At 40.1% G+C, this 12,223-nt stretch overlaps 1 protein-coding gene across 5 annotated transcripts in view; it reads left to right on the top strand.

Annotated features, from left to right (window-relative positions):
- The window catches only part of efemp1 (EGF containing fibulin extracellular matrix protein 1), a 33,166-nt gene that overhangs the window by 12,031 nt on the left and 8,912 nt on the right, over positions 1 to 12,223 (top strand). For 3 of the 5 annotated variants that reach the window (XM_053480079.1, XM_053480082.1, XM_053480081.1), the window contains exons 5-6: positions 8,787 to 8,909; positions 11,435 to 11,554. In XM_053480079.1, the coding sequence (XP_053336054.1) occupies positions 8,787 to 8,909; positions 11,435 to 11,554 (243 nt within the window). The remainder of the gene's footprint in view (positions 1 to 8,786; positions 8,910 to 11,434; positions 11,555 to 12,223) is intronic. The other 2 variants (XM_053480083.1, XM_053480084.1) reach the window with 2 other exon arrangements.

Raw genomic sequence — 12,223 nt, 5'->3', positions numbered from 1 at the left:
TGGATGTCTTCTGAAAGAAAGAAAGGGGAAAAAAAAAACATGGGTGTGATACAAGTTGAGAATCATGCCAATAAAATCATCACCCATCTCTTAAAGCGAATGTGTTAGTTAATTGTTCTCATATGTGGCTCGAGTATGATGGCTATCTGTCTTCCTCAAGACTCAGATTGAAGTCGGTTCCATTTGGTTGATAAAATGCGTCTGTACGCGAATTGCTCATGTAAACCGATGAAGCATCGATGCGTCCCAAAAATTCCACTGGCCAGGAAAAGGTCAACAGACCGTGGATTATTCGGAATGTTCATTCTTCTTGTCCATCTGAGATGCTCTGGACCTGATTTTACTTTGGGTCATGAACTGGGGAGAAGGCATTTCTGTAGTGGCGCCAGGGAAAGATTTCTGTTTTCACTTTGAAATTGATCTTCAGTTCCTTAGTAAAGGCTGTGCTTGGGAAGCCTTATCTGTCACTAAAAGCCAAAATAAAAGAATCGAAAATCTGAAGAGATCAAATCTCTGGGAGTAGGATAGAAGGCAAATGGTTTCATGATGCAACACATAATTCTAGTCCGACCCCCCCCCCCCCTCCTCCAATCATGTGTAGCAACTTGACATGTGTCATAAAACATCCTGTTAATACTCCTTTAGGAGCCGTATCTGCTTTGTCATGTGGAGTGCTAACACTTTTAAAGGTGTTTAAGGTTCGCGTGAAAAGTATCCCCTTAAGGCTGATACATGACAGGCACGTAAATTGACGTGAAACGTACAAGATGGTTAACTGCTCATGTTTTGTCCTCGCTCATACTTTTTCTTTCTTCCTAGGGAATAGTTACACTATTCGAGAAATTGTATAAATAAGAAGTCATTTTTTTGGATTTTGGACAATATCCCTTTCTTTTTCCATTACTGTATCTCAGTGAACGCATGAAACAAATGCCCCCCCGGTGTGTGTGTTTGTGTGTGAGTGTGTGTGTACACAGCTAGTTTTATCATGTCAATTCATATCTGGTGGGAAAAAAAGAATGTTACAAAAAAAACAAAAACAGTTGGCATGATGTTTGAGGTTTCATGGAGAAAAGGACACAGGGCAGCTGGATATCCTCTGAATTCCATTACAGTGTAAACGGATGTGTTTAAAACCGTGGGGCAAGTGCGAGCGCCAAAGTGCAGACCGATGGGTGTGTGGCAAAGGACGTTGTGAGTCACCACATTAGCATCATGAATGCAGACATTTAAACTAGCTTGATCGGAGCTACCGCTTTTACTCAGTTAGCATGCCTTGGTAGGTTACACGCAATGCATTTAACGGAACAGTACTATACACCCACTGGCCATAAGGGATTCATGGAGGTAATCAGGAAGCAGCAGAGCAATGCATGAAATCATGCAGACACATGTTAAACATCAGAACATAAAAAATGTGATCTTAAGCCCCTTTTCCACCAAAGTGAACCAGGTATTAGGTCACGTCTGGTGCTAGTGCCGGTTCAATAGCGAACCTCCTTGTTTTTCCATGGGCTGGAGAATCATGTCATTACATCACTGTATACATACCTGTACATCTCTACTTTACCAGCACTGTTAGTGTGTGTTGTGTTGTGCTAGCCGCTAGTGGTACCACTGCAGCTAGTATTGCCGCTAGTGCTAATAGTAGCTGCAACTAGCATGCACAACACAACAAGGCTTTTCAAGCAGTTCTCCTAGCTTTATCATAACTAGAAACTAAAGCTGCCCATAGCATGTTGAATACATTTTTTAAAGATGGTGGTCGCAAACTTTTCATTGTCATCATAATCCTGCACCCAGCCCCTGACATAAGCAGTTTGTTCTATAATTTTCTGTCTAAAGGCCGGTGATTTGGCTGTAAAAAAAAAATAATTTTTTTTTTTTAATTGGGCACCAATTCCGAACTAGCTCCGGAACTGCCTTGGAAACAGGGTATTAGTGACATATTGGTTGGTGCCAGATAGGCTGGTATGACTATTTCAGAAACTGCTGATCTCCTGGGATTTTCATGCACAACAACATCTAGAGGTTTACACAGAATTGTGCAAGAGCATTCAGTGAAGAGCGGACGGAAATGCCTTGTTGGTGAGAGAGAGAGATCAGACACTCAGACTCAAATAACCACAAGCGTGATGAGCACCTGAGAACGCACAACACATCAAAACTCCAGCCAAGGACTGGAAACCGACACCACAGTGGGCACAGGCTTACCGAAACTAGACAGAAGAAGACTTTCACTGCAACGTGCATCTGGAGGGTTAGAATTTAGTGTCAGCAACATGGATCCATTCACCCAACCTGCCTTGTGTTAATTGTTTTCTTGGCACACACCCTCAATACTAACTCAACATTAGTATTAAATGCCACAGCTTATGTCCACAATGTTCCCCCTTTCTTTTTTCTTTTTTTTTTTCTTTTTTTGACCACTTCCTACTGATTTCACTAGCTCGCCTTTGGGATCTGGTAGAACGGAAAGATTCACAGCACGAACGTGCAGCTGACAAATCTGCAGCACTCATGTTATGCAATCATGGCAACGTGAAGCAGAAGCTTAAAGAATTTAAAGAATTAAAGCCATCTTTATTTCATGCCATGAAAAGTTGAGCCTGTTTCGAGGATATGGGGAACACGGGGCGAGTATTATACAAAGTATTAATAAGATGCTTCTAATAAAGCGGTATATTAATTAACAATGAGATGTACGCGGTAAGAAAGTGTGGAACGGAATCTATCCATGCCATTTAAACGACTGAATTGATTAAATGAAACATTGGCTCCAGAAAAAAAAAGGGAAAGGAACAAATTGGGGGAGAGAGAATACTCTTCACTTTTTCCACAAACATTCACAGGGCTTGCTCACGCGATCCGAACGCTTCCCCTCCTCTCTCCTGGTGGCCGAGTGGGAGGTCAGCCCAGGTTTGGGAGCTTTTGGGAGGCGCAAATGGAACGAGGACCAAGTGGGGCTCTGAGCTCTGTTTACTCAGACTTAAGACTCCAGGTGGGGCCAGCGGCCAAAGTATGACATCACTCTCACACATACACACTGTGTGTGTGCGTGTGTGTGTGTTTGTCATGCTGCTGTGTCCCTTGACACTCTTAAATGAGATACACAATACCTGATTTCAGAAACAGCTATATGAGTTGTAATAAAACCATTTTATTTTCTGTGGATGTTGTAATAAGTGCCATGTAGAGGTTGTAGGACTTTTACTAGTCACCTGGTAATTCAAAATGTCATCAACTATTTATCAGACAAATCTATCTATCTATCTATCTATCTATCTATCTATCTATCTATCTATCTATCTATCTATCTATCTATCTTTATACTGTGTAAGTCACTTGTGTGCTGTCAAAACAGCTCTCTGACCCACTGAGGCAGGAACCTTACAAGACCTCTAAAGGGTATGCTCTGGTATCTGTTGCGAAGTGGCGTAGTGGTTAGCACAGTGGCCTCGCACCTCCAGGGTCGTAGGGTTCGATTCCTACCTTTGGTTTGTGTGAATGGACTTTGGTGGTTCTTTCCATGCTTGGTGGATTTCCTCCCACCGAGGCAAATTGGCAGTGTGTGTCCCGTGATGGATTGGCACGCTGTCCAGGGTGTACCCCACTTAGTGCCCAAAGTCTCCTGGGATAAGCTCCAGGCCCTTTCCTGCAACCCTGTATGGAATATGAATGCATAATGCATGAATCCCAAAGATGTTCAGCTTGAGATCTGGGGAATGTCAAGATTTATCATTTTCCTCAAACTATTCTCGAACATTTTTAGACATTTTGCTTGGTCTGCAACAGAGTTTAAGTTGGCAGTACACATGAATAAACACAAAGTAACAACAAATGAATGCCAGGACTAAGGTTTCTCAACAGAACAGAACTTTGCCCCGGGTGTTACGCTGTTTTTGCCGGCTTCCCATGATGCATCCTGGCGTCATCACTTCCCCAGAGTGAGCTACACATATGCACACAGATGTCCTCTTAATGTATAAAAAAAAAAAAAAAACACGATTCATCAGACCAGGCCATTTTCTTCCATTCCTTTATTGTCCAGTTTTGAAATTCCTGTGCCCACTGAAGGTGCTTTTGGACCAGGGTGTCAGGCCATTTTGCAGCTGCTCAGACTTGTATGTTGCAAGATGTAATGCGATGTGTGTTCTGCACCTTTCTGCATGCTGGGATTTCATATATACATACTGTCTATAATAAATATACATATAGTATATAAATCAAGTCTATACTGTTCCTACATCCTTTAGAATTAACTCCATCTTTGTCCGATCTGTTTACAATCTTATGATCTATTTTGGTTCTGTAATATATTAACACTAGCATTAAGGGAAATGACAGACCTTAAGACTTTTTTTTTTTCGCAGTTCATTCTTTGTAATGTAGCCTTCCATCTTTTTTTCTATTTAATCTTAAAGTAACTTTTTATGTTGACATCAGAATTTTTTCACTTGCCTCAACAAGTAGATATGCAATTTATCCAGAGAGTTTGGTCTGAGAACCTGAGCGGTTTGGAAGCTTCAGTGTAACATGAGTAGTTTTTATTGCACTTTGAACTTATGCCAAGGAATGAAGCAGGTGAGTGTGCAGGAATAATAATAATAATAAAAAAACGTGAGTTCAGTTTACTTACTGGTATTCATCCTAGTGTAATTGATTAGCCCGAAATTCTTTCAGCATACAGTCTTTTTGTTAAATCATTTTTTTGTACTTGAGAAGAGCATGAGCATACTTTTGAAGAACGTTAGTCATACATAAATTCCACTAGGTCAAAAATAGCATGGTAGTACATCTTCCTTCACATGAATGCAATACAAATTTCAACACCACAAATCATTTTTTTTTCTCTTAGGTTTAACATTTACCATCTTCAATCATTTATTATTTTCTTTTAACTTATACATATGTTGTTTTGACCACATACGAAATATAGCATATCACTTGATGATGTTATATGATACTATATGTACTATATGTACTATATGATAGTATTTGCTCCATTCAATGACAATCAAGACCTCTTGTGTGGAATCCCCAAAAAAATAAAAAATAACACATTACAAGAAGGATCGTTTTGTTGACTTTAGAAAGTACATGACGTGAAAATGGAAACAGTTACTGGCTTGGGCTGTCTAGGGCTGCAGATTTTTGATGACCTCTGCAAAGCGTACATGGAAAAGACTACCTCAGGATTAGATCCCACTTCCTGTAGTGAGTGAAAATGCACTCACTGTGCATCAGATATGTTTCTCCTCGAATGTTCGGCAAACTGTGAAAATGTATTTTAATATTTAATGGACTTATAAAAAGACTAATACAAGGACATTTACTGTATACGTACTGTACATATGCAGGCTGTCAAGAAGACACATTCTGTATGTTATTATTCATGTGAAACATCTGTTTGCATCAGCCTTGCATCTGCATTAACACCACAAAACATTAACTCATTAACATTGATTATCAACTATACAGCAGTAAACTGGTAGCAGGAGCATGCACACCAAGGCTTACCCATGCTGCAGGGAACGAAGGCCAGCCCTTCTGTTTCAAATGTACAGTAGCACAAATCACCAATAAAGTCAATGCTGGCCAGGAAAGAAAGGCACCGGAACATCCCACCACTCAAGACACCCAGCAGACGAAGAGCCCAACCACCAACCTAGCCTCCAAACTCCCCCGATCCCAATCCAATTGAGCTCCCAAGGGATGGCCCCACCCTGCAACCTACAGCACCCAAAGGATCCTGGTACCAGACATAGTCGCCAGGAGCCACACCTTAAGGTTCCCCGGCTGCACAAGGGGAACCTCCACAATCCAGTACACAATATTTTGCATTGTCATGGTACTGTATGGCTGATCGGGTATATACATCCCGATTACTGGTTTCTTGTTAATAAGACCAAATTTGTTGCCGGTAAATCTGCAATGTCAAATTGAGTTGTTGTAGTTTGTCTTGTATGGGTATAGAACCACTCCACCTTTAATGTTAGCACTCCAGGCAGTGGAGGCCTTAACAACAGCATATGGGTTTTTTTTTGTTAGTATATCTAACATGGCAAGTTTGGCTGTCTCAGAACCAATTGCTAAAATGTTGAAGCACTCTGTGCCACTAGGATCTGATCGGGTCTTTTGTAAAGACTCTTCTAGTTGAAACAGAAACCATTTTAAGACAGCAAGTTCCCTGGATGAACTGTGCAGAACTACATTAATGTAGGCAACTTTGGCGTCAATGAACCAGCCTAGCACGCTACAATGGTTTACTTTCCCATCAGAACATATTTTCAAGGCACAATTCACCAAAATCGGAAACCAAAATATGTAATTGACAAGTCGTCCCCTCTGCAAATAAAATGCTGGAGCTTGATAACATCAGACCAGCTTTTGAAGGTATATATTTTGTTTTTATTTTGTCTTAATATGATATGGCTAGTTTAAAGGAAAAATAAAAGGGAAATAAAAGAGTTCAATTTGTTCTAAATATACCATGGCTTTAAAAGATGCAAACTTGATTTAGCTTGATAGGACTTAGTCTCAGCTGAACTACGGAATACATTTTTGCATGGAACGAAAGTAGTGGAATTTGGCCCCGGTTACTTACATTGTAATAGCTTTGGTGACAAACCTTATGATTTGTGTGCAAATCTGAACTACACCTTTAACATAGTGGTCCACACCCATGCATTCTAGTTGTACAGTGTTAACTGATTACATTGGCAAATTCTTTAAAAAAGTTTAATCCCAAAATATTAAGGAAATTTTAATGTATTTTGCAAGGAAGAAGACATAGCCATCTCAGTTATGGTTGTGGTCACAGGGGATAACTCAGTGGTAAAGAACAACTTTTCAAATAACAGCACCACCAAGCTACCAATATTGGGCCCTTGAGAAAAGGCTTCAATCCTCAACTACTTAGCTGTACAGTACAATGAGATAAATGTATGTCTAAGGGCATTTCAGCATGGACATGAAATTCTAGTGGGAACACACGGCTCATATACGGGGGCCAAAGTTAAAACACTGAGGCTTAAACCACCATTCCTGACAACAATACTGGCATCACTGCACGTGGATAAGCTTGATGAATACGTATCCAGGTTCACAACTCTGAAGAGTTGTTCTTGAAAATCGCTGACCACTTAAAGACATTTAAAAATGGTTTCAATAGTATACCTAAAGAGATTTACTCACCATGTTGTTTTATCACAAACCATGAGCTCTGTTGTGACTTGTGAGAAATTCCCATCCTCAGTAGAAAGAAGTATCAGCAATTCTGATTTCGATCTCACTTCTCCATTGTAGGAGTGCTGTTTTTAAGTGTTCTCATTATTTTCTAGGTATCGCACTGTTAGAACATTGGTCCACCAATTCTAAATCGAAACTTTCCTTATGTGACTGTGGTTTGCCAAATAAGTAGAGGACTAACCGGGTACCAAAAAACCTACAACTTGACATAGACTTTGGAGGGTCATCATCAAAACCATGGTTACTTACATAATCTTTCAGCGTCACACCTCAGCTTAGTGTCAAAATGTCTTGTTTCCATTTCCCAATGCAATAGAATTAAACGTTAGCCTGGTGTTTTGTGAGTGTGCTTGTACTGTATATTATCAAATTTATGTATACCTATAACCTTGTTCCACTGTATCCTGGCCAGCTTCATAGAGAGTGAAATTAATCTTTACTGAAGCATGACGGATAACCTCAGAAGCCTCCGCACAGAGTCAATCCACCACTAGGGAGAAATATGATCAGCCTCATTAAACGTCCCATCACACCCGACTACGGGCTGGAAAACCCTAATCTGTTGTCCGCATGAAAATGGAATCATGCAATATGTTATTAATGAATTACAGAACCTCTACTGTACTGTACTGTCCTGTAATGCATTTTCAATATATCACATTGGATGTACAGTAAAGCTTGGTGGCCCACCAACATAAGCCTTCATTTCATGTATGGCCATAAAAGCTGTACCCATACAAAATAGAGTTTGAGTTTTTAAAGAATTACATGCTATATAGAGAATTTGTACTGATGGTCCAGAATGATGTACTGTGCTTTGTTCAAACTTTAAGGTGTATATTTAAACACAAATAAAAGGAAGCTGCAGCAGATCTATCTATAGCGTGTTACACTATATCCAGCAAGTATCAAGTTTTTTTTTTCTTAATTACTCTATATAATAAAGTTTAGGACATTGGTGGCTCAGTGGTAGGTCTCCTGTCTGCCACGCGGAAGGCCCAGGTTTGATCCCCAGCCGAACCCCAGCCACTGGATGCAGTACCAGTCCCAAACCCGAATAAAATGGGAGCGTAGCATGAGGAAGGGCACCTGGCGTACAACCTGTGCCAAGCTGTTGTGCAGATTCAATGGTCCATTGTGGCAACCCCTTGACGGGAACAGCCGGAAGACTAGCAATTTAAGATAAAAAAGTTTATATTAACATATTGACTTTTAGGAATTACTTTCCATGGTGGATTGTAGTCTATCCTGGACTTAGACTTAGATGGGGTGCTGTATTGTATGTACATATTGTACATACATTCACACCCAGGGGCAATATGTTTTATCTAGTCAACCTTTTGACATGGTTGTCTGAGACAAGAGGGAACTAAGATTTCACATGGAGAAGACGGTAACTCGAGCTGAGGACCTTGAAGCTGTGAGGTGGCAATGTGTCCTATGACTCAACTTTGATGCCTCTTAAATTCCCCCATGTTAAAATTACTTTTGGTCCATGGCTAAAAAAAAAAATGTGTGTGTGTGTGCTCATGCAGATATAGACGAGTGCAATACAGGAAGACACACATGCAGTGCGGATCAGACCTGCTATAATACCTGGGGATCCTTCTTATGCCAGTGTCCACCAGGCTACCAGAAGAGCGGTGACCAATGTGTGGGTGAGAATCCTGCTTTAATGAACTGCTCTTGTGTAGCCTTGTTTTGTCTTTCTGATGTGTTAAGATCCAGTCCTGGAATTATTCCCTATTTTTTCCAATGTTCCATATTCATAGTTTAACAACTCTCCCTTCATGTTTGACTCCTGGTTGTTTTGCCCTAATCTGATTGGGTGAGAGGCATTCCATGAGTGAAGATACAGAGCGTTACAGAACTAAGACGTTTACCTATATGTTTCTCTCTGTGCCACATGAGTGCTAATAGTCATTTATTACACTAGCTGTCAATGGCCAGCATGACTAAAAGTATGTCAGTACAGAAGTTAGCAGTAATGGAAATAGGGAAGAGCGGCTGCCTGCCAAAAGCCACATTCAAATCCAGTCAGCAAGAAATGCATCTGATAATGTTATGTCATCTTAAACAACGCTCTGCCTCCTTAGTTTTGTAAGTTGTTCCAAATTGTTTCCCACTGCTTTCCTCTTTTTGAGGCCCTTGAAGTTATCTGATATTATAAAAAAGTGGAAATATAAAAGGAAACTTACAGGAACTTACAAGATTTACAGAACCTCCATGGGTTATGTACATTTACACCATGCCATTATCCAGGGCGACTTACATTTCATCTCATTATACAGTACATCTGAGCAGTTGAGGATTAAGGGCCTTGCTCAAGGGCCCAACCTGGTGGTGCTGGGGTTTGAACCTGGTTCCTTCCGATTAGTACTTCAACAACTTAACCATTAAGCGACCCCTGTTTATTCTCTTACCCTTTGGCTACATAATATTGGCACGAATTTAAAACTACTTTCACCTGTTAAATAACTGTCCGTTCGCTAATTCAATGCTAGTTCCACCACTTGTTTTATGCAGCTCTGAAAACATTATGATTTCAGAGCCGTTGTATAAAACCAATATCACAATGAAATCACACAATGATGCCTTCAATGAAATGTTACCCCTATTGTCATCAGATTTTGATGAGTCAGCATATGTTAGCTTGTTTTGTGGTGCTTGATCAATCTAGCTAGTACCATCAGCTTACGAGTTTGTGTTGTTTGCATAAAATATAAATAACTGGTTATTGTAAAAAAAAAAAAATACTAGGTCTGGATGTCTACTCTTGTTTGTGTGCTGGCTTTTGTCTGTTAAAACTGCCTATATGAGGACCATAGAGACATATTTAAGAGAATAGCAAGCCATTTTGTTTATTCAGGCAATTTGGGAACGCCAGTTAGCCTAATCTGCATGTCTTTGAAATGGGGAAGGTATGGGGTTATTACCATTTATATATATGTTGGCCATTTTTTACTAAATTTGTCTTGTGTCTCCAGGGTGGACAAGACATGTTGACACATTCTATACAAAGTTTGACGTGAAAGCAACAAACCCTTTAGAAGGAATAGCACTGCTTTCTATTTGGCTGCTTTATCATCATGTTTGTTGGCATGCCACAGCGGACCTTTTTTAGGGCTTGGTCAATAGATGCCACCTGTACAATTTGGTACAATTTAGACTAATATTGCAGAAGGAAATGTAAAACGTAAATTGTTTAAAAACTCAAGAATGGCGGAAAATTCAATATGACAGAAGTAAACGTGGTTCCTTTAAGTCGGGTAAAGTGGACAAATATAACCCAACATATAATAATAATAATAATAATAATAATAATAAGAAGAAGAAGAAGAATAGGGTTTCAGGCTTTGTCTCTTTTATCTTCCACAATATCTGACGCATGTTTACCGCTGTATGTGCTGGCTATTACAACCCTGACATTTTATAACCAGGCATGGGAACAACACTTCGTTCTGTATCTGGGCTGCCTGGGCATAGGGGTAAGGGTCGTGACCAAAGACCCAACAGTGGAGACTTGGCAGTGGTGGGCTCAAACCCCTAACCATCCGAGAGCCTCAAACATCTGAACCACTAAAGCTATTATATTTTATTTCACCACATGGATTAATATAAAGCTATTATATTTTATTTCACCCATCCATCTAGGACCTTTGTAGTCCAACTAGGGACTGCAGAGGCAAATGGTGACCATTGTATGACCATTGTAGACCTCTCGTCCAGTGTCACACGTGCATTTACACACTGCCAAGGATTTGGGAACACCCATTGGCCTAATCTGCAAGTCTTTGGACTGGGGGAGGAAACCAGAGTACTCGGAGGAAACCCACCAAGCACGGGGAGAACATGCAAACTCCATCCACACAGACACTGAGGTGAAAACTGAACCTGGACCCTGAATCTGCAAGGCTACATTTCGAAAAACATTTAAATTAAAGCCAGCACTACAGCAAATGCTGCTCTCTAATCTACTGTATAATCAGTCAGATAGAGTCGAGAATTTTAAAATTCTCTAGTATCAAACTATTTAATACATGGATAAATTATATTGCTGTCCACAGAATAGCATATCACAAACACTTGGAAAACACCCGTAATACAATCTGTTGGACCAACTCGGGGAACACTCTCAACCCAGCATATATGTGTGTGTGTGTGTGTGTGTGTGTGTCCACAGATAGAGATGAGTGCCTGATGTCACACTACTGCATGCACAGATGTGTGAATGTTCCGGGATCCTACTACTGTGAGTGTAACACTGGCTACCAGCTTGCCAGCAACAACCACAGCTGTGTGGGTGAGTGATTCAATCCAGGAAACTCATTCTGGTCATAAACAGCGTAAAGCTAGCGTGTGAGGGGACAAAAAAGGGGGAGAATTATACAAATGTAGCAATATCGGCAGCATAGTGGCTTGGTCCTGAGTTCGATTCCCACCTTGGGTTGGTTTGCATGCTTGGTGGGTTTCCTCCGGTTACTTCGGTTTCCTTCTTTAAAGATACAGATTAGGCTAACTGGCGTTCCTGAATTGCCTGTAGTATGTCAATGTGCATGTGAATATTGACCAGAGGACCTACTACAGTCGTACAAAATAGGAACAATGGTCACTGCTGGCCTCCATGGTCCCTAGTTGGACTACAAAGTTTACATAAGTATATATACAGTACTGTGCGAAAGTCTTAGGCACCATATTATAGGCTGTACCAATTTTGTTATATATGTTTATCATGTCTGCATAGTTATGTATAAAATCATTCAATATTTCCATATATAACTTAAAAATTAATAAATAAATAACATCACAAGAGAATATATGCATGGCTGTAAAAAAAAAAAAAAAAAAAAAAATATATATATATATAAATAGTACAAGACAGAGTTTTTAGATGGAAACCTGATGTACGTACACTCCTGGTATTTGCATAAAAGTAGAAAGACGCGAGTGTGACAAAGTTACCAGAGGAACT

This window comes from Clarias gariepinus, chromosome 20 (assembly GCF_024256425.1).
Source record: "Clarias gariepinus isolate MV-2021 ecotype Netherlands chromosome 20, CGAR_prim_01v2, whole genome shotgun sequence".
Taxonomy (NCBI): Eukaryota; Metazoa; Chordata; class Actinopteri; order Siluriformes; family Clariidae; genus Clarias; species Clarias gariepinus.
This window is presented reverse-complemented; position numbering and strand designations above follow the sequence as displayed.